The sequence below is a fragment of the Meles meles genome, chromosome 13 (genome assembly GCF_922984935.1).
Source record: "Meles meles chromosome 13, mMelMel3.1 paternal haplotype, whole genome shotgun sequence".
NCBI lineage: Eukaryota > Metazoa > Chordata > Mammalia > Carnivora > Mustelidae > Meles > Meles meles.
In genome coordinates, this window is record NC_060078.1 from 59,211,088 (window position 1) to 59,234,759 (window position 23,672).

Genomic DNA, 23,672 nt, shown 5'->3' on the forward strand with positions numbered 1-23,672 from the left:
TCCTGAGAGCATTACAAGTGATTTCTTTTCCCCCACCAACTTTAAGGCTCTTCCATCAGAACCCCAGAGGGAGGGGCACCTGGGTGGCTCAGTGGGTTCAGCTTCTGCCTTAAGCTCAGGTCATGATCCCAGGGTCCTGGGATCGAGCCCCGCATCGGGCTCTCTGCTCATCAGGGAGCCTGCTTCCCACCCCCCTCTCTGCCTGCCTCTCTGCCTACTTGTGATCTCTCTGCCAAATAAAAAAGAAATAAATCTCTGTCAAAGAATAAATAAATAAATATTTAAAAAAAAATAAAAAGAACCACAGAGGGAAGTCTTCGGAGACATGACTATCGTCCAGGCACAATGGGTCTTTGGGGAATAAGAACAATAAAAGCTGGCCACAACTCCCACTTCACCGGCTTGGAAATGAGCTGGTTTTCCTAAAGCTGCGGAATGACAGTATTTTCCTTGCTTTGCCATATCTCCCGGAAATCCTTATCATAGGGCTTGTTTCTCCTATTTTCAGCCAGGCAACTGGCTGATAAGTTTTATTACCTGGCAGACCAGGATAGTTCTGTTGGCTACTTCTATATTTAAAAAAAAAAAAAAAAAAAAAGGTGGATTTTTTTGAAACTCAGAGTTTAGACCCTGAAAATCACTTTAGAGATAACTGAGCTCAACACCTTTATTTTGTCACTGGTGCTGAGGTTTTTGCATGAGTCTCTGGTTTTCATCAGAGTCATGCAGCTCTTTCTCTGGCACCCCAGGTGATTCCTGAGGAACGGAGGCTACTTAGAGGTCATTTCCAGACTTCTGAAACAATATGAGCAACCGCTGGAAGAGAGTGCCCGGATTGCGCAAACAGGAAAATAGGAAGTGTGGTGACCCTCAGGGTCAAGCTGAGGCTTTCACTGTACACAGTTAATCCCAACACCCGGCTGCTTGCTTCTTCTGGTTGGATTTTTTTTTTCTTTGAGCAGAAAATGCATTTAAGAATAAGATGGTCAGGGGCACCTGGGTGGCTCAGTTGTTAAGCGTCTGCCTTCAGCTCAGGTCCTGATCCCAGAGTCCTGGGATCAAGCCCTGAACTGGGCTCCCTGCTCAGCAGGAAGCCTGCTTCTCCCTCTCCCACGCCCCCTGCTTGCTTTTCCTCTCTTGGCTGTCTCTTCCTCGGTCAAACAAATAAATAAAATCTTCAGCAAAAAAAAAAAAAAAAAGGGAATAAGATGGTAAGAACAAATGCAAGTCTTCCTAGAATCTGAATATAAATCTGACTCTGCAGTATTAGGTCCCCCCCGAACTGCAATGCCCAGGAGACTATGTGCTTTAGGCAGAATGACCACACATGTTACTTAGACTTCCAATGACCCATGTCAGAACCTGACCCTCATACGTCACACACGCCATCACAGACTTATGGCACAGTGGCTATGTCATTCATCAGGCTATTTATGAATAAATGTATCCAATAATTTAAAAATAGAACTACCCTATGATTTTTTTTTTTTTGGCAAAAAGTCCAATAATCATACTGTGATCCAGTAATCGCACTACTGGGGTATTTACCCCCCAAATACAAAAACATTAATTCAAAGGGATGCATGCCCTCCTATGCGGATTGCGGCTTTACAATAGCCAAATTACAGAAGCAGCCCACGTACCTGCCCCTTGATACATGAATGGATAAAGATCTAATACACACACACACACACAATGGAATATTACTCAGATTCAGCCATAAAAAAGAATGAAATCTTGCCATTTGCAACAACATGGATGCAGCTAGAGAATGCAATGCTAAGTGAAATAAGTCAGTCACAGAAAGACAAATACCGTATGATCTCACTCATATGTGGAACTTAAGAAATAAAACAAATGAGGGGCTCATTTGGTTGAGCATGTCCCTTCAGCTCAGGTCGTGATCTCAGGGTCCTGGGATCGAGCCCTCAGCTAGGCTCCCTGCTTCCCCCTCTCCTTCTGTCCTTCCCTCCTCTCTCTCAAACAAATAAATGAATACATAAAATCTTTAAAAATAAAAAGAAACAAAACCAACCAGCAAAATTTAAAAAAAAACAACAACAGAGAAACGGGTGCCTGGATGGCTCAGTTGGTTAAGCAACTGTCTTCGGTTCAGGTAATAATTCTGGAGTCCTGGAATCAAGTCCCGCATCAGGCTCCCTGCTCGGCAGGGAGTCTGCTTCTCCCTCTGACCCTCCCCGCTTCTCATACTCCCTTTCTCTCTCTCTCAAATAAGTTTAAAAATAAATAAATAAATAAATAAAATAAGGGGAGAGAAACAAGACATGAAATGGACTCTTAACTGCAGAGAACAAACTGATGGTTCCTGGAGGGGAGGTGGGTTGGGGATGGGTAAAATAGGAGATGGGGATTAAGAGCACGCTGACCAGGAGCTCTGAGTAATGTACAGAATTGCCAAATCACTACACTGTATTCCTGAAACTAATATAACACTGTATGTTAACTATACTGGAATTAAAATTAGAAACTTAATTTAAGAAATATCAATTCATTTTTTATTGGTCTTATTTGAGGGTGGGAGGTGCCTAGAAACCTAAGGTTGTAGGCATTCTGTGCTATGTGAGGTCATTATTAGTGGCATTTCATCACTCCCACCAACTTTCTTCTCTCCTCTTTCTCTGTATTTTCCTTGTCACACCCTCATTCTTGTTTTTTGCCCATCCCCCATCTTTTTTTTCTCCCTCTGTTTATTTTTAAGACAATCAATGGCCCTGGCCACCTGCATGGATCTTTCTAAGAGAAAACCTTGTTTTTCTCTTTTTAAAAAAATGTTTCTATTTGAGTAGAGTTGACACACAACGTTACATTTATTTCCAGCGTCCAACACAGTGATTCAACTTTTCTGCATGCTATGCTGTGCCCAGGCATCGCTACCATCTGTCACCATACATGGTGGTTACAGTACCACTGTCTCCATTCCTCATGCCAGGCCTTTTAGCCCTGTGGCTTCCTCATTCCATAGCTGGAAGCCTGCTCCTCCCACTCCCTTCATGCATGTTGCCCATCCCCCCACCTCCCCACCCTTTTGGCAACCACCACTTTGTTCTCTGAATTTACAGGCCTGATTCTGCTTTTTTGTTGTTGTTTATTCATTTGCTCTTTTAGATTCCACATATGAGTGAACTCATCTGGTATTTGTCTTTCACGGTCTGACTTATTTTACTTAGCATAATACTCTCTAGGCCTATCCATGTTGTCACAAATGGTACAACCTCATTGTTTCTTATGGCTGCGTAAGATTCCATTGTATATATTTACATGTTCCTTATCCATTTATCTATCAAGAGACACTTGGTTGTTTCCATATCTAGGCTATTGTAAATAATGCTGTAATAAACATACAGGTACACATATCTTTTTGAATTAGTGTTTTCAGGGTTTTTTTTTTAAAAGATTTATTTATTTTAGAGAGTAAGCATTCCCATGTGCGTGCACATGGGGGAAGGAGGGAGGGAGAGAGACTATCCCAAGCAGACTCCACAACGAGTGCAGAACCCAACTTGGGACTCAATCCCAAGACCCTGAGATCAAGACACGAGCTGAAACAAAGAGGCAGACATTCAAGCTACTGAGCCACCCAAGAACCCCATTTTCATTTCCTTTAGGTAAATTATTGGAGTTACTGGGTCATATGGTATTTTCCTTCCTTTTGTCCTTCCTACCTTCCTCTCTTTCTCTTTCTCTCTTTCTCTATTTTGAGAGAGAGACCATGTGTGTGCACCTGAGTAAGGTGGATGGAGAACAGAGGAAGGAGGAGAGAGAGAACCTTAAGCAGGCTCCATGCCCAGTGTGGAGCCCCTAGCCTGATCTCACAACCACGAGATAAGACCTAAGCCATAACCAAGAGTTAGACACAACCAAGTCAGCCACACAGGCAGCCCTATTTTTAATTTTTTGAGGAATCTTCATATTGTTTTCCACAGTAGCTGTACCAATTTACATCTCCACCAACAGTGTATAAGAGTTCTTTTTTTTCTACATCCTCGCCAACACTTGTTATTTCTTGTTTGTTTGTTTGTTTGTTTGTTTTTAGCCATTCTGACAGGTATTAGGTGATATCTCACTGTGGTTTTGATCTGCATTTCCCTGATGATTAGTAATGTTGAGCATCTTTTCATGCATCTGTTGGAACTACATCAAAATAAAAAGCTTTTGCACAGCAAACAAAACCATCAACAAAATAAAAAGGTGAGCTACTGGATGGGAGAAGACACTTGAAAATGATAGATCCAATAAGGTGTTAATATCCAAAATATATAAAGCAGTTATACGACTCAAGACCAAAAAAAACAAATAATCCAGGGGCGCCTGGGTGGCTCAGTGGATTAAGCCGCTGCCTTCCGCTCAGGTCATGATCTCAGGGTCCTGGGATCGAGCCCCGCATCGGGCTCCCTGCTCAGCAGAGAGCCTGCTTCCCCCTCAATTTCTGCCTGACTCTCTGCCTACTTGTGATCTCTCTCTCTCTGTCAAATAAATAAATAAAATCTTAAAAGAAAAAAATCCAATTAAAACATGGGCAGAGGGTCTGAATAGATATTTTCCCGAAGAAGACATACAAAGACAACCTTGTCTTTGAGTTTAAACAATTAAAGACAGGGGGCGCCTGGGTGGCTCAGTGGATTAAGCCACTGCCCTTGGCTCAGGTCATGATCTCAGGGTCCTGGAATCCAGCCCCGCATGGGGCTCTCTGGCCTGCAGGGAGCCTGCTTACTCCTCTCACTCTGCCTGCCTCTCTGCTTACTTGTGATTTCTCTCTCTGTCAAATAAATAAATAAAATCTTAAAAAAAAAAAAAAAAAAAACTAAAGACAGGAATAGTCCATAACAACTGGACAGCTTTATGGAAAGGAGAAAGAGTGACACCTGCTGGAAGGACTACTGGTGATTCCAATTCCAGAAAGAATCTGGAAGAATGTTCACACACACACCTTCCCAGAACAATCAGGAAACCAGGCCTCCCAAAACACATCTATGAAGTCCAGGAATCCTAGGTTAAGAATAATAAAGATAGGGGTGCCTGGGTGGCTCAGTGGGTTAAAGCCTCTGCCTTCAGCTCAGGTCATAATCCCAGGGTCCTGGGATAGAGCTCCCCATCAGGCTCTCTGCTCAGCAGGAAGCCTGCTTCCCCCCTTCTCTCTCTCTGCCTGCCTCTCTGCCTACTTGTGATCTCTGTCTGTCAAATAAATAAACAAAATCTTAAAAAAAAAAAAAAGATAGCTCATCTTTACTGCATATTTACCTTGTGCCAGATGTTGAACATGTATGACATCTTTCAGTCCTCACAACCAGCTGAGTTAGGTATTACTATCCTACAAGGCCAAGAGAATGCAAGTAACCAGCCTAACATCACAACGATAAGTTGTGGAGTCAGATTTAAATCTAGGGCCATCAGAATTCTTATCCCCTAAGCTATGCTGCCTGCTCTACATATATCTAAATACATTTATTTCTTTAATATAATTTTACAATTAAAATATATCATTTTTCCAGAGTGCCTGAGTGGCTCAGTTGGTTAAGCGTCTGCCTTTGTTCGGCTCAAGTCAAGGTCCCAGGGCCCTGGGATCAAACCCCATCTTATGCTCCCTGCTCAGCAGGGAGTCTGTTTCTCCCTCTGACTCTCCCCCTTCTCATGCTCTGTCTCTCTCTTTCTCTCAATTAAATAAATAAAGTATCTAAAAAATAATTTAACCCCAATGATATTTCTGAAAGATAAGCAGGTAACAACTAAAGGCAGTCTGGTAAAACAAAACAGGTCTGAGATACCATCCCACAAGCTCTCAAGGTTTTCAGATCCCCTCCTGACATATTAAATCACCAAAAGTTTCATTTACACAGAACAGGAGAAGCTTCACTGCTACACAGAAGGTACTAAGGAGAGATAAAGAAACAACAGGATTAATAGTACTAGAAGAAAGAGATACAGGAACATAGGCTACTCATGAGCTGGGACACCGACCTAATGAAAAAAAAACAATTTTCAGTCTAAGAAACAGAAGGGCCATTCCAACCACCAGACTTGAAAATCAGGAAGTGTTGACTCAAGTCTTATAAACTGTATGTGGTATAAAATAATACTTTCATTTTTACTGTGTTTCCAACTATTATTATCTGTTAATGGGGACTGTCACATGTAGAAAACTAGAGAAGTTAATTATCATTTCTGTGTCTTGTGCTCAACTTCCCAGAAAAAGACAAACTGCAGAGGTACATCGAAATTCCCCATTCTCAAAGGTTTATGTGTTCCAAACCAGAAGACACAGAGCTAAGAAAGATGTGAAAAGCTCATAAGGAAAGAGAGCCAAATAGCACACTTACTGGCAGGAGAGCATCAGGGAAGACAACAAGATCAAACCGCTGGGAGTTAGCATACCTCTTTCTGGTCGCTTCCTATGGATCGCCCCTGCTGCATCCTCTTCCTTTGCTTAAAAACTAGTCACGATAACATCTACAGATTCCAGGACCCAGCCTGAGCCTGAGTCAGTCTTGGCTCAGGAGGCTCATGGGTGAAAGGTGCATGCTAGGGTCTTCCTGAGAAATCTGGTTGGTGGCCCTGGGATTACTGACGTGGATTTTAACTTCAAAGCAAGTTCAGAAGAACCCATGAGAGACCAGTCTTCCCAGAAAAGGCATTTAGCAGAAAATGTCTCTTTTTAGTGTCTAAAGCTTGGCGACACGGAATACAATTATGAAGCCAAAAATGCTAATTCCAGAAGCTACATCCTCAGGTGCCTCCAAATGTCTTAGACATATTGCATATTCCTAGAGTATTTTCTTACGCCCGCTATTTGCTCCAGGAACCAGATGTAGGAAAGGACAGATCCATGCCACCCACATCCTCTGCACAGCTCTGATGGAAGCCACTGTGCTCTGGGGCCCTTTCTCCCCTCCCGCTGGTCTGACATGAACTACAGCTCCAGGGCTGTGAGTAGGGACAGATCAGAGTTCCCTGCTCTAACATCTTCATCTATTTCTTTCTGCCTTCCCAACACTGATTAATAAGGGAATGTTCAGAAAAGAGGTAGAGGGTCAAGTGTGAAGTGAAGTGCAAGAAAATCTTGAAACAGATTTTGAGGATGAAGATCCAAATCCAATATTCCTTCTTCCACGACTATGGGTTAGGGAAGTGGCTAGGCTCTCTCTTTCCCCACCTCTGCTCTGTCTCTCTCATATGTGCATGTAGTTTAAGAAATTAAGCCTATCCCTGTAGGGCCATACTCAGAAGAACAAGTGACAATAACATGCCCAATAAATTCTACCATTTTGCTGACTGTCCTAAGTCATCACAATATCACACTGATCGTAAACATCAGTTTGCAGAACAGTATTGGTTCCTGTGCTTATGGAGAAATGAGCGGACTTAAGTATATTTGGTGAAAGGGTTTATAGTCTGTCTTTAGAAGTTTCTATGCCTATCGGAGCGAGGTGAGAAATACTTGGAATGTCACTGAGAAATGGCTATGATTATTCACTTTAAACCACATCCTTTTAAACTGGGTCTGATGAGAACTTTAAGGTAACATTACCTAACGGCTAGGAGTCAAATGGGGCTGTTTTGTATTTGTCTCTTAATCTCCACACCACAATTCCTCCTCAGCTATTATACATTTATAGTAATGTTGCTAGCAAAGTTGTATTAGTTTTTAAGGGGAAAAAGCTAAAGGTTGTCTGAAGTGTGGCTACAATATGGGGCAGTGGAAAGAGAATGCTGGACTTATAATCAGGAAACATGATTTTACTTTCGGAGGCCAAAAGTTTGAATCTCATTTTCATTATTTATTAAATGCAATTAATAATATCTACTTTGCTACTTCCCAAAACTGGTGAGGATCAGATGAGAGTGTATTTGTGATAAAATACTATGGAAATTCTAAAATGTTATGCAAATATAAGACATTATTATTGTCAGCACTGTCTTGCTATTACTCCCCAGAGGTTAGCCACTTACAAAAATTCAAAAAAAAGGGGGGCGCCTGGGTGGCTCAGTGGGTTAAAGCCTCTGCCTTTGGCTCAGGTCATGATCTCAGGGTCCTGGGGTTGAGCGGGGAGCCTGCTTCCCCCTCTCTGTGTCTCTTTCTGCCTCTCTGCCTACTTGTAGTCTCTGTCAAATAAGTAAATAAAATCTTTTTAAAAATTTTTCAAAAAAAAAGACCTAGTTGTCAAAATGGGACAACTCCACTAGACCTATTTTATTTATTTTTTATTTTTTGAGAGAGAAAGAGAAAGCATGAGGGCATAAGTGGGGAGGGGCAGAGAGAGAGAGAGAAACGCCAGCAAACTCTCCACTGAGCATGGAGCCCGATGTGGGGCTCCATCCCATAACCCTGAGATCTGAGTTTAAATCAAGAGTCAGATACTTAACTGACTAAGCCGCCCAGGTGCCCCAACTAATCTTATTTTAAACAATCTACCCTTGGGGTCCCTGGATGGCTCGGTCAGTTAAGCATCTACCTTCAACCCAGTTCATGATCCCAGTGTCCTGGGATGGAACCCCGCAGCGGGCTACCCTGCTCGCTGGAGCTCCTGCTTCTCCTTCTGCCTACCGCTCCCCCTGCGTGTTCCCTCTCTGTCTCTCTCTCTCTCTCACTGTCAAATAAATAAATAATCTTTTGAAAAAAGTAAACAGTCTACTCTTGAATGGCCAACTTACCTCGATGGAGGGGAAGACTATTCAGTTCTTGGGATGTAAATTCACAGATACAGACAAACAGCCTCTCTCCTTCTTTTAGACTGGGAATGGTCACAATTTCCACAAAACTGCTAGGGAACTGCCCTGGAAATAAAGGCAAACATTTCTAATATTGAAATTTCTTTTTCTCTCTATATACCAGGACAAAGTAACTTTTCTTCTGAGCCCATTTACACACACTGAATTTAAAACCAAGTACTCTTAATTGGAGAATCTCTACAGAACAAGCATAGCCCACACAATCTAAGACATGCAGGGCACAGGGAATGCAATTCGATCTAATTAGCACTGATCCAGTGCCCCTCGACACAGGGTGCGCTGCAGAGGGAAAAATGGGTAAGACAGTCTTGGCTCTCAAAGGTCTTAAAACTGAATTGAGACATAAGCAATAATTCCATTCTGAAATCTAGCGACACAATAGAGGTGTACAAATTGCTGTGGAAGTTAGGGAAGGCAGAAAGGCTTTCAGGAAGAACAAGAAAAATTTTATGAAAAAGCTTGCATTTGAGTCTGAAGACAGGTAGGGTTTTAATAAGGTGGTAGTAGACAGACAGGGCTTGTTTGTTAGTTGAAAAGCATCAGAAAATGTAATGGATCCCACCTTCTAGAAACCTCTTGTATCCTCCACTTATCTCCAGACCCACCACCTTGGTCCAAGTCACTAGCATGTCTCACCTGGGTTATCGCAACAACCTCCCAGTAGTCCTCCCTGCCCCTGGTTCTGCCCTTTCCTGTCATTTTCCAAACCGTAGCAGCGAGTTTTCTCAACGACAGATCTGACTGTGTATAAGGCACCTGTACTATACCCCATTCTGTAACTCCTTACCATGGCATCCTCTGTCCTCTATGGTCTAGCTCCTGCTGTTCTTCCCCTAGCTGTGCTGCTAGCTCCAGCACATTCTGCCCCCTCAACCTTCCACACTGTATGCCTGGCTCAACTCTTCTCCACCCTTCAAGTTCTTTATCATCCCAGGAGGGCCTTTTCTGTCTATCTTCTTTGCCTTGCTAACTCTTACTCATCGTTTTTGTCTTAGCTGAGCTAATCATTTCCACTGGGAAATAATGTATTATCTCCCAAACGTGTGGTAAACGTCAACAGAGTCTGTTCGAAGGACTGTATAACAAACTCCAGGCCATACTTCTGTAAATACATACAAGTTAAGGACTGGATTTAACACAGGTGCACAGTGTGGGGTTAAAAACTTCCGCCCTTCTCCAGGCTCATGAAAGAAAGAAACAGGTGCTAACATAGACTTTAAAGACCAGAAGAAAGGAAACCAGGTGCATAAGAAGTGGGAGGTGGCTGTGCCGAGTGCAGGTGCAGCTTTAATAAATTTGGACCAACCATGGATCTGGGAAGGAGTGAACAGAATGCATCACGCTCCCTTGAAAACAGTGGAAGAAAGGGTAGAATGGGGGAGAGTGACTTAAGTTCCATAAATCGGAGATAAAGGCTGGTAGTGAAAAGTAAAGGCAAATAACAGGGTTCTGAATAAAGAAGTAACACATGTTTTCAGAAGGGAAGCAATGGTGGATAAAGGCCCAGGAAGGGGAGGTCAACACGTGAACAGACAACAGGCTGGGGACAGCTGGTATCAAACCATCTCAACCTTTGGAAGGAACCCATGAGGAGAGATGGAATGATAACAAACATTCTCTCCTCACTGGTAGAAACCACAGTAAAAACATAACAAAAAACACAAAGGATTCTGAAATTTTCGACTTGGGCATCCCACTTAAACTTTGTTTTTAGTATGGAAAGAAGGGAGGGTTGGTGGTCTGTTTTGTACCCAAGAAATTAGGTAGGAGCCTCTTACCTGTAACATCCTCTTTCCTTCCTAGAAGCCAAAATTCATCCACCACTGCCAACACCTCGATGATATCTCCCACGAAGAGTGGTAGTTCTTCAGATACACTAGGGCAGAAGTCAAAGATGGCACGAACCACTGAGCCAGCCTCCATGTTTTATACAGCCTGGAAAGACAGGTCAAAAAGAAATTGGAAAGTGTAACTATTTAAGACACTGGAATATAGGTCAATATCTTGAGAATGATAAATCTTAAGATAGACACTTAGAATCAAGGCAAAGCCAAGCAAATAAGAAGTTTGTACTTCATACTTTAAAGAAATTAAGGTACTATCTCACAAAAATAATAATTTCCTCATGCATTTTTCATTTGCTTCTCAAGGCAATTCTGGAATTGAAAAAAAAAAAAGTGACCTTTACTTATGAGTGACAGAAAAGGTACAAAGATGGGAAATGTAGACTTCTCAATACACCTGTAGAGGGCAATAAGGAAATTAGTATTTTTCAAGTACTGGCAATACGGTACTTTTAAAATGTGGTATTTAGGGATGCCTGGGTGGCTCAGTGGGTTAAGCCTCTGCCTTCGGCTCAGGTCATGATATCAGGGTCCTGGGATCAAGCCCCACATCGGGCTCTCTGCTCAGCAGGGAGCCTGCTTCCCCCCTTCTCTCTCTCTGCCTGCCTCTCTGCCTACTTGTGATCTCTCTCTGTCAAATAAATAAATAAAATCTTAAAAAAAAAAAAAAAGAAGAATGTGTTTTCAGCTCAAAGACACTTAGGCCCCAAGTCTGCATAGCATCCTCACGCTGTTACGGTGTCTGTGCTGTGCTAAGTTGGTGTGTTTGTTACCTTGGCACGTGTGCTCGGGGAGCCTAAGTATGGGTTTAAGCAACAGGAAGGAAGGAACTCACGGGCATGCGCTCACCTATAACAATCAGCCATGATTGGCAACCTCTCTCCCTAGGTCTTCCTCATGGAGTGACTGACTCTCTCCAGAGTGTCCAGGCCTCAAGTCTATTCTCCTTTATTTACCTCAAGTATCTGTTTGGTGTCGTTAGCGACGAGGATTCTAACTTTCATCTCACATATAACTATGATGATATCAAAAAGCACTAAATGTGTAATTACAAAAAAAGACCATGGTTATAGCACCATTGATTTATTACCATGAAAACAGGGATGCGGCCAAACATGTTAGGCATATAATAAATAATTGAGCATATCAATGTGGGGTACCTTTAAGATTTTAATGAATCATGCAACACAATTCACATTGCATATTTCATTTGTACTGTTGAGTGAAAGGAACTTATCTTTGTGTTACTGGAACTTGTTTCTATAATGAGATGACTTGGGTCCACAGTGGAAAAAAGAAGGGGCCACGAACATTCCCCACATCCTCTGTCCTTTCCTACCATGTATTTTCTTTAAGTATAATCACATGCTGAGGAGGCAGCTTAATGTGAATGCAAATTAACCAGGGGTCTAGAGTCAGAGACCAAGGGTCAAATGCCAGCTCCACTACTAGTTATTTCGCCTTGGACACACTCTTTAAGCTCTCTGTACTATCTTCCTATTCAGAAAAACAGGGATAATTAATTATACAGTCACAATCATCATCAAGAGGATGATGATAACGATCAAAATAATTATAACAATGCCTACTATTTACTGAACATTTACTATGTGCCATGCACTGCACCATGTACTTCCTTCACTGAGTCCTCACAACAATCCTACCGTGTATTATTGGTTTCATTTTGCGGACACAGGCTCAGAGAGGTGATGTAATCTGTCCGAGGTCACACAGTAAGTCAGGGATGGAATGGAAATGGAAACCCAGATCTGTCACCAAAGACACAGGATGCTGCTAGTGCGAAAGCCCCTAGGACGGGGCTGGTACAGGACGTGCACAATGTTAGCGGTTATTACTAAACATTTCCATAATCAGCTACAAGCTCAAATCTGTCTCACTGATAAATCATGACCAGAGAATGTGCTATTTCAAGTACAGAAACATCACAGAATTGACCATTTTAACATGTTGAAACGTGGTTTAGCTTTGACCACGTTTAAAAAATAGACACTTTATATACCTTTCTGCCTTCTGCAACAGGAAGACACTGGACCTAATTTACTCTTCGACTGACGGATGCAAGTTCGTTATGAAGACCATGCATGACTATACTGCACGGTGACGGATAACAGCAGTACTGCGTAACTTTTGCGTCTTCCTGCTACAGTCATCTCCTCTGTCAGCTTTTCTACCCTCTTTCTAGATCACTGTTTATACTCTGCTGGGGAGAGAAGACCGCACAGACACCGCCCAAATTATTACAAGTTCTTAGATACATAAAAAGTCAACAAGCTCCAAAGGAAATGCTAACAAACTCTTCTGTGGTGGCAAACTACCTGTGTTAGTTAGCGAGTCTTTCAACAGTTTTCATGTGTTCTGAGGCCCCTTTCTTATTTTCTGGCTGTCCTCCAAACAGCCGACGTTGCCAGATGTCAGATTTCCGTGTAAGGGTGGTGTCATAAATTTTTTTTTTAAACAAGTGTAATATTTTGCAAACCTCTTAGCCATTGATATATTATTAACACAACTCAAGGCTGGGCCGTGGTAGATATTACTTTCCTCCTCCTAGTACATGTTCTCAATTCCATGTCACTGGCAGACTAAATATGTACCTCATTATCTGAAATATCAGGGAAAGAATTAGCATAAGCTCTGTGGGATGTGAGAGAGACCCTGCCACACTGAGGAGGGAGCTTTGCGAGGTGAAAGAGTCAAAGCTTCTCCCTGAGAGCCTTTCAGCTGCACCAGAGAATGACTCAGAAGCAAGGGAGGGACTGGCTCAGTGAATACTTTTGCTGTGAATACTTTTGCTGACTGACCTCCGACCCTGCTGGAAGGAGTGCGTAATCGCTGTGGAGCACACACCCTGCGAGGGTGCAGGAGTCCGGGCCTGGCTGGTGCGCAGGACTCACGTGGGACAGAGACCAGAACGAAGGTGTCCGTGGCCCCCTGGTTTACGTGGCACCTAGTGAATTTCACCCGTCTTCTCCGCCCTGAACACTCTGGGAGAAGCAACTGTTAGTGCTCCTATCTGGGCCACTGTAGAGCCCTGGACAGATATTTTGAAACTTAATCACAAATAGCTTATATAAGCTGTCCCGCCAACTTCAGATGGAAGGAAGAAGAACAGCGGAGGAACTCTGAGAGCAGCTGGGCTTGTGAGAAAGCAGGGGAAAGAGCGGCCCGTGCAGCAGGATGTCAGGGACCTCAAGGAAGTTGGCTGTGGAAACACCATCTTCCTCGCTCGCTGGTGAATGCCAGCGTTTCCGTTCTGCATTTGAGATATAAAGGTCCTTAATTCTTCAAACTTTTAGAACACAGAACCCAATGAAGTAAAAGATCTGGGTCTGTTTTGCTCACTGGCCTAGAGCAGTGCTCAGCACATAACATGCTTTTAAATTTTGGGTGAGCAAATCATTCATCAAACTTTCAAAAAAACATACGAAACTGTTCATATCAAAATCTCTACTTCCACGTATCTAAAACGAAATTCGCCATCTCTTCTCCACACACGGTTTGAGCTTCCAGCTTTTATAACAGTGTCCTCTAAGCCTTCCAGATCAAATACTCCTGTGGGCTTCTTCATCCTCTAGAGCCGACGGTAATGCTAATAGCAACAGCTACCGTTTGAGAATCTACCGTGCGCCAGACACTGAGCTAGAAGCTTGAATTGCAGCTGCATTGCAAGGTAGACAGGAAGGCTCTAAAGCCTGGTTCAAATCCCAGTGCCACCCCCAGGTAGTAGAGCTAAAATCTCTCGAGAATACACAGCTTAGCCAGAACCAGAACTCAGGTCTGTTTAACTCCAGTGCCCGTGCGTTTGCTTTGTTTTGTTTCTACTACAAGCTACCTTTCTCTTAAACCTCACTGGGTTCTTCCTTCAAAATCTTCTAGATTTCCATGTTCCTCTTTGGTTTTCCGACATTTTTTCTTTCTTTTTTTAAATATTTTATTTATTTAATTGACAGACGGAGGTCACAAGTAGGCAGAGGGGCAGGCAGAGAGAGAGGGGGAAAGCAGGTTCCCTGCTGAGCAGAGAGCCCGATGCGGGGCTCCATCCCAGGACTCTGGGATCATGACCTGAGCCGAAGGCAGAGGCTTTAACCCACTGAGCCACCTAGGAGCCCACTCTCTCCGACATTTTCTTATAACACTTTTCCAACAGCGAAGTTAAAAGAATTTCACACACAAGACCTAGAGTCTACCATTCACATCTCACTGCAGTTCGTCATCACACAACCTCTCCCTTTATCCATTTATCAATCTATGTTGTTTTTTGACACACTGCAATATTTATTTTATTTTTGATGCTTTTCAAAATAAACCACAGACTTTACCCTCCAGCACTTAGGCATATGTACCTTAACGAGGGTTGTTATCTGTTTACATTTTGTTCTTGTTACTGTTTTTAAGAGTCATTTTCCTCTTTTCTCAACCAAAGGTACAATTCATTTCTCCCCACTAAGCTGTCCATGAACCTGGTTAATCTTTTAAATGGGTGATTTTTACATATTGTTCAGATGCTAAAAAATTCACCAGGTTTTCCCATTTTCTATAATTCATTCACATATTTAGCAAATATTTATCAAGCCTAATGGACTCAATCAAATTCTGATGCAGGCTGAACCCACTCTTCTTTAAATATTTATACTTTAATCCTGTTGGTGGCTGATAGGAGCATTCAACTCTCTTCTATTGTCCTAAACAGATCAACTCTTATTCTGAAGTATCTACCCCACCTAGGGAAAAATAAAACCCTGCAGATAACTTAATCATTCATCTCAGGAGGAGATACTCAGGCTTATCTTTTGGTTAGACAGCAAGAGAAAAAGAGACAGAGATTCTTAAATCTATAGAGACATTTTTTAGTGAGTCAAGGATATTTTAGCACTTTCTACAACTGATATCTGTGGCAGCTGCCTCTTAATCCAATGTTACTCCTACGATGTACCAAAGAACATTCAAGATACAGTTCCTGGGGCGCCTGGGTGGCTCAGTGGATTAAGCTGCTGCCTTCAGCTCAGGTCATGATCTCAGGGTCCTGGGATGGAGCCCCGCATCGGGCTCTCTACTCCACAGGGAGCCTGCTTCCTCCTCTCTCTCTGCCTGCCTCTCTGCCTACTTGTGATCTCTCTCTCTGTCAAATAAATAAATAAAATCTTTAGAAAAAAGAAAAAAAAAAGATACAGTTCCTGCCCCCCAGAAGCTTAGAATAGTCCCCACTATTTTCCTAAAACATGTTCTCTCGCTCTCAAATTTTTTTTTTAAATGAAATCTTTCCATTTGCCACAACATGGATGGAGCTAGATAGTGTTATGCTAAGTGAAATAAGTCAGAGAAAGACAAATACTGTAAGATTTCACTCATGCGGAATTCAAGAAACAAAACAAATGAACACAATGGTGGGGGGGAGGCAAACCAAGAAACAGACTCTTCACTGTAGAGAACAAACTGATGGTTACGGGGGGGGGGGGGGGATGGGTGACACAGGTGATGGGGACTGAGGAGGGCGCTTGTGATGAGCACCGAGTGTTCTATGCAAGTGACAAATCACTAAAGTCTACACCTGAAACCAATATCGCACTGTATGTTAACAAGCTGGAATTTAAATAAACTCAGGGGGAAAACGTGGTACAGACGTACAATGGAATATCATTCAGCCTTAAAAAGGAATTCACATGCTAGAACACCAAGGAACCCAGAAAACATTATGCTAAGTCACAAAAAGGCAAATATTGTGTGATTTCACCTATGTGGTTGCCAAGAACAAACTCAAAGACACAGAAAGTAGAATGGTGGTTCCCAGGGACAGGGGAGAGGGGGAGACGGGTCTAGAGTTTCAGTCGGGGATGAGGAACTTCTAGGGCCAGTTGGTGGTGACGGCCGCCCAGCAATGCGAAAGTGGGGTATGCCGCAGGTCTGCGCACTTCACGTGGGTAAAAACGGTATCTTTTATGTTACATATATTTACCACAGGAAACAAGGGGTTTTTTAAATGTATGTCATTCAAGCAAGAGGACGTGAAGGAAGGCCTGGGGAACTCTAGTCATGTTTAATGAGAAACATATCTATAAGTCTGGAGATACTTATTGAAATCTCCCAAGATACAAATTATAAACTTTTATCCCGATAGATACTGATATTATGCAGCTTAAAAAGTCATTTCCAGGGCGCCTGGGTGGCTCAGTGGGTTAAGCCTCTGCCTTCGGCTCAGGTCATGATCTCAGGGTCCTGGGATCGAGTCCCGCATCAGGCTCTCTGCTCGGCAGGGAGCCTGCTTCCTCCTCTCTCTCTCTCTGCCTGCCTCTCTGCCTACTTGTGATCTCTCTCTCTGTCAAATAAATAAATAAAAATCTTAAAAAAAAAAAAAAAGTCATTTCCAAAGGAGTCTTTGGAGAGAAGAGCTGAGCCTGGTACAGGTGGAGGACACTGAGCTATAAAGCATGTACTAGATGTCTCGCATTTCCCTCCTGGGCCTGTCCTCCACCTTCCTCCGCCCTGAACCCTTCAACGGTGCCCCTCAGAGCCCACAAGAACTGCATCGAGGCGCCCTCTTGCCTCTGGCTTCCAGCTGGCTTCAGCCAACAGGTGGTATGGCAGAAGAGCTGATGGGAGAGGGACGGTAAGGCTGGGGTGTTTATTCCCCTGGCTCCTTCCCTGCTGGGCTATCCGTTGGCTCCTGGTTCCCTGTCCCTTCAGGCCTGGGGTGGCTCTCCTGCTAGCCTGGAGATTACTTGTCCATTCCATTCTAAGTTGGACTTCCTCAAATGACCCAGCTTGAGCATGCCTTCCATATTCTGCCAGGCCCCTGATGGGTATGTGCCCAAAGGAATTTTTCAGCATTTCTGAGAACGTCTGCATGAAAAAAATGGGGACAAAGAATACAGAAAACTATAAAAATGAGTTTCCTAAACCTACCATTGTAAATCCAGGTGAGAGATAAGAGCTAGAGATGTAAATTTTGAAGGCTTCAAAAAATATTGATGAAGATAGTATGCCTGCATTATTCCTACCAGGAAAGTAGGAAGCCATGTGCGAGAGGTTTGGAAACTTGTTCTTTGAAAAAGTGCCGGTGACACGTCCAATATTCTTCCTAATATTTCCCAGTTCATAGTAGAAGTCTACATTCTGGGATTCCAGAACAAAATTTCCGAAGGGGTTTCCTTAACAAAGGCCTCCTGTTTCTCCTTTCTTGTTTGCTCCTGCAGATGGGGAGCCCTGGCTCACACCAGCACCTCTCTGCCTACCTGACAGGAGCGGGGCAGGGGGTCTTCATTGTGAGGACTCTCCAATATAGTTTCCTTCAAAGGAATATCCTTCATGAATATGTGGAAACTTCTTTAGGTCTTACAACTGACTTCCCTGAAAACATTACCTTATGGGGATGGGAATCCATTTTATAAATGTCAAGTCCTGGCAATGAGAAATAATATTTAACTTCAAAAAGCAAGTGTGTGGTTCTCTTATTCTTGACAATACAGGGCTAAAAAGAATAGTCTCTTTGCTTTAGTTTTGAGGGGATCAGAGGTGTCAGAAAATGAAGTTTAAATCTGTTTCAGGAAGGAAATGAGAGAAGCTAGGAAAACAGCATTTCCTCTTCTGGTTTATGTCACTGGAGATCATTTTGGACAGAAGGTCAATAGTCACTGCCAGGTGATTACTCAGAGAACCGGCAATGAATGAGGAGGAAAAGTAGAATACGTCTTGATCATGGCGTCCCCCATACGGCTGAGTAGCATAGCATAGACAGAGGTCAACATGTCCTCCTACAACAGAATCTTCTGCCTTCTGCTCTTCTGATGACAACAGCACTGACTTGCTTTACCCAAGTACCATAGTACTTGGGTAAAACAGGCTATATGGAATGTTGGACTCTTAGGGAAAAAAATGAAAAACCTGCTCAAATCAGGGTGATCAGAGTAAAGAAGGCAGAAAAGGAATTTGCTATCATCAACTGTCTTGCAGTTTATATTACATTTTGCTTATTTCAAATTGGTCCCCCGTTGGAAGGCAGCAACCTTGGCAGCAACCTTGGCAGAAGCAGCAACCTTGGCAGATGGACAGACTTTCCGCCAATCATGGTCCACCACGGCATTTAAACCAAACACTTCTCATCTAAAACAAAGTTGTAGCTACTTTTTAAAAATGTGCTCATCTATCTCTACATCAGTTTTGTCTTTTTAACAAAACTGCACCGGAGGAGGAAGGTCCCAAGGGTTAACATTTCAGGACCTACCAAGTTTGAAGATATTTCCATTAAGATATATTTTCAGATGGGTCAACCTATGCGTTCCTGAAGTACTCTCTCAGGTGCCCATTCCTTAAACCGCACATGAATCTCAATTATGGGTGGAAATTTAAGAATTACTGACTCATAAGTAAATACACTGGACATGTCTGTGCTAAGCAATACATTAAAATTCACAGCTCCACTGTGCTGTGTCTGTAAGAAATGCCCAGATAATGCATCTGATAGCAGTTGCAGACCTGCAGATGAAGATGAAACTGTACAATGAAACTTTTGGGCGAGGTTGCAGATAACAAGAAGCACCACGGACATGCAAGAACACGCAGCTTTGAGGACAGTATCCAGGGAACGCCAAGAAAATGTATTAACCCAGTGTTCCAAACTGTGAGGGTAAATGTTACAGAGATCTGGAAGGTAGGCAACTTGTTTCTTTTCCCTATCTGTTTCAAGTACAAGCTAGTTTTTCGCTGAAGACAAAGACTTAAAAAGACATGAGGAGTTTCTCAGCCTACTTTATAAAACATTCTTGGTATTTTCGAAGGAAGGGTCAGAAAAGGAATTCTAAAAACAGAAAATTCCGAGGAAAAAAATAGGGGGGAAAGAAAGGGTCCAACTGGAGTTAAAAGTACCTGAGGATGGGTGACTTAGCTCATTTCAAAGAGCACCACCAGCCAAACACCATGGAAAACAGACTGGCAGCTTTATATAAACAAGTTAACAAAAACTAATACTTGTCATTTATAGATGCTAAAGCCACTAAATTTGAAAGGAAAATGTATATATGGAATATTCTGGTACTGTCTATTTAAGACAAACCTGAGAGTAACATCAAGACACAGCAAACCCAATGAATGGCTGATTCCTTAGTGTCGATAAGAAGAATTTAATGTTCTAAATCAGGATGTTCAAACCTTAAATTCAAGGTTCCTCTCATGTGAAAAGATCTCTGACAGGAGAGGAGGGGACAAAAGTTGGATATGTAAAGAAAATAATGTATCTAAATGGAAGCCTTGAATCTGGGAGTGACAAGTTACAAATAGGAGCTGGGATAAGATAAATGGAGAATGAAACAGGTGGGAGATTTATATTACAGACTCCCATGAAAGAAAACAAAGATGACATTTTAATAAGAAGGTCACAAAATTGCTACAGAAACTAACAGTAGTGTCTAGTAGTTGATACAAGCTGGAATGCTAATTCCCTAAGAAATAAAAAAGGCATACAATCACAGGGCAATTGATTAACTATGTCCCAGAGATCACACAGGGTCTTCTTCTGGGCATTCTGGGCAGCTAACATGTGTGATCATTATGAGTCCTACCAAAAGAAATAAAGGGCATGGGGCACCTGGGTAGCTTAGTGGGTTAAAGCCTCTGCCTTCGGCTCAGGTCATGATCCCAGGGTCCTGGGATTGAGCCCCGCATCGCGCTCTCTGCTCGGCGGGGAGCCTGCTTCTTCCTCTCTCTCTGCCTGCTTCTCTGCCTACTTGTGATCTCCATCTGTCAAATAAATAAATAAAATCTTAAAAAAAAAAAAAAAGAAATGAAGGGCACGGTTCAGAACTTTGTTTCAATTGTGCATACCATTTTGTTTTGCCCCTCCTTTTTTTAGAGTCATGAATAAGTGAGTTTTACCAAATGCTTTTTCTCTGAGATAATCATGTTTTTTCTCCTTTATTCCATTAATGTTGTAAATTACATTGATTTTTCAAATGTCAAATCACCCTTGCATTCTTGGAATAAACACTATTTGCTTATGATGTATTCTTCTTCTTATTTTTTAGTAATCTTTACACCCAACCTGGGGCTCAAACTCATGACCCCAATATCAAGGGTCGCACACTCCTCGAACTGAGTCAGTCAGGTGCCCCTATTGTTATTTTTATACGGTGCAAATTTCAATTTGCTACTATTTTGTTGAAGATTTTACACCTATGTTCCCAAGGGATTAGTCTGTAATCTTCTTTTCTTTAAATGTCCTTGTTAGATTTGGGTATATGGGATAGGCTAGCCACATGAAGAATGGGGAAGTGTTCCTTTGTCTATTTTCTGAAAAAGTCTAGGTAAGACTGGTATTGTTTCAACCTTAAATATTTGATAGAATTCATCAGTAAAATAACCTGGGCCTATAAAACTTCAAGGAAGGGTTTTTGATTATATTTAATACTCTTAGCAGATATAGGGCTATTCAAATTTTCCATTTCTTCTTGTCTCCATACTGGTAAGTTGTGTTTTTCAAGAAATGGGTGTATTTAATCCAAGCTATCAAATTTGCTGACATACAGTTGTTCATAATATTCCTTTTTAACCTTTTAATAGCTGCATGATCTGTAATGATACCAGAAATTTTTGTTCTCTCTCCATTCTCCTTAGTCTTGCTAGGAGGCTATCAATTTTGTGGATTGTCTCAAAGAATCAAGTTTTGGCACTGTTAAATGTCTTTATTGTTTGTTTTCTGTTTCACTGATTTCTTCTTCTATTATATTTGTTATTCCCCTGCTTCAACCTTGGGTGTAATTTATCTTTTTCTCATTCCTGTGAATGAGAAATGTCCTGTGAACTTAGACAATAGATCTTAAATCCTTCTTCTTTTTTTTTTTTTAATATAAGCATCTAAAGCTATAAATTTCCTGCTAAACACTGCTTTAGCTGCATCCCACTGATTCTGATATGATGCTTTCACTTTCATTAAACCAAAAGACTTCCTAATTTCCCATGTGATTTCTTCTTTTAACTACGGGGTTATTTAGAAGTACACTGTTCACTTTCCAAAGACTCCATATGTCCACCAATCTGTTATTCATTTCCAGTTTAATTCTGCTGTGGTCAGGAAATGTACTTTGTGTTATTTTAAACTCAGTGAGGTGTTTTATGGCCCAGCATATGGTCTGTCTTCAGGAGTGCTCTATGTGTACTTCGGTAGTTGTTGAGAATAATGTTCTATAAGTGTCTGTTAGGTTAGGGTGACTGATGGTGGCATTCAGATCATAAGTATCCTTGTTGATTTTTATCTACTTGCTCTGTCAATACAGAGAAAGAGGTATTAAACCCCTCTTAATGGAATTTTTCTCTTTAATTCTGTTGGTTTTGCTTCATGTATTTTGAAGCTCTGTTATTAGCACATTTAGAATGTCTCAATATTTTGATGAATGGACCCTTTTATCATAGCAATGTGTTCTTCTTTATCTTGTTAATACTCCTTACCTTGAAGTCCACTTTCATGGACATCAGTATAGTCATGCCTGTTTTTTTTTTTTTTTTATTTGACAGACAGAGATCACAAGTAGTCAGAGAGACAGGCAGAGAGAGAGGGGGAAGCAGGCTCTGCACCGAGCAGAGAGCCTGATGTGGGGCTCGATCTGATGCGGGGCTCAATCTGATGCGGGGCTCGATCCCAGGACCCTGGGATCATGACCTGAGCCGAGGGCAGAGGCTTTAACCCACTGAGCCACCCAGGCGCCCCCATGCCTGCTTTTTATTGTTTACATGGTTTACCTTTTTCTATTTTTTTTTACAACATATCTATGCCTTTATATTTAAAGCACATCTCTTTTTTCCTTCACCTTTATGAAGATATAATTGACATATGACATTGTCTAAGTTTAAGGTACACAATGTGATGATTTGATACATGTATATATTGCAAAATGATTACCACAATAAGATTAGTTAAGATGTCCATCACCTCACAATATTAACTTTTTTTTTTGCAGTGAGAACATTTAAAATCTACTCTTTTAGTAATTTTCGAGTATATGATACAGTGTTAACTATAGTCACCATGCCTATATTAGATCCCCAGAAGTTATTCATTTTATAACTGGAAGTGTTTGTACGCTTTGACCAACATCCTCCCATTTCTTCCACCCTTCAGCCCCTGAGAACCATCATTCTACTCTCTGTTTCTATGAGTTTGGCTTTTTTTAGATTCCACATGTAGGTGAGCTCACACAGTATTTGTCTTTCTCTGACTTATTTCTAAAATACCTCTCTTTTAAACAGTTGACATTAAGTCTGAGCACTTATACTTTTAAATTAAAATATTTAGACCACTTACATTTAATGTTATTGATACGGGATTTGTTTTCTACTTGTCCCATTTGTTTGTTCCTTCCTGCCTGCCTTATTTCAAACTAGACAAATTTTTTTTTAGTATTCCATTTCATTTCCTCTATTGCCTTTTTAAGCCAAGCTTCTTAGTTTGGCTTCTTAGCTATACCTCTGGATTTCTCAATCATTGTTCTAAGAATTACAATATGCATCTACTTAGAATTTCTTTCCTGAAACAGATTTAAACTTCATTTTCTCACACCTCTGATCCCTTCGCACAAAAGCAAAGTGACTATTCTTTTTAGCCCTGTGTTGTCAAGAATAAGAGACTTGCTTTTTGAAGTTAAATATTATTTCTCATTGCCAGGACTTGACATTTATAAAATGGATTCCCAATCCCAAAAGGTAGTGTTTTCAGGAAAGTCAATTGCAAGACCTAAAGAAGTTTCCACATGCTAATGTTGTGGTAGTAACAGTGTGTAATTTCCAAGACTAGGTTGTAAGAGTACTCACACAGCCTTATGGAGAAGCCCACATGATGAAAATGAGGCCTTCTGTCAGCAGCCTTGTGAGTAAGATCTTAGAAGGAGATCCTAGAGCCCATTCAAGACTATAGATGAATGCAGCCCCAGATAACATCCTGATGGCAACTCATGACAGACTCTGAGCCAGAACTACTCAGTTAATCCACTCTTGAATTACCAACCAACAGAAACTGTAAGATAATAAATATTTATTGTTTTAAGCCATTAACTTTAGAGATAATCTATTACACAGCAATAAATA

The 23,672-nt window shown here is 41.7% G+C and overlaps 1 protein-coding gene across 1 annotated transcript in view; it reads right to left on the reverse strand.

Moving 5' to 3' along the window:
- The window catches only part of LOC123955119 (dynamin binding protein), a 103,142-nt gene that overhangs the window by 61,778 nt on the left and 17,692 nt on the right, over positions 1 to 23,672 (reverse strand). The window contains exons 2-3 of the mRNA XM_046026728.1: positions 10,524 to 10,680; positions 8,668 to 8,790 (exon numbers count right to left, since the gene is read on the reverse strand). Of these exons, the coding sequence (XP_045882684.1) occupies positions 8,668 to 8,790; positions 10,524 to 10,668 (268 nt within the window). The 5' untranslated portion in view covers positions 10,669 to 10,680. The remainder of the gene's footprint in view (positions 1 to 8,667; positions 8,791 to 10,523; positions 10,681 to 23,672) is intronic.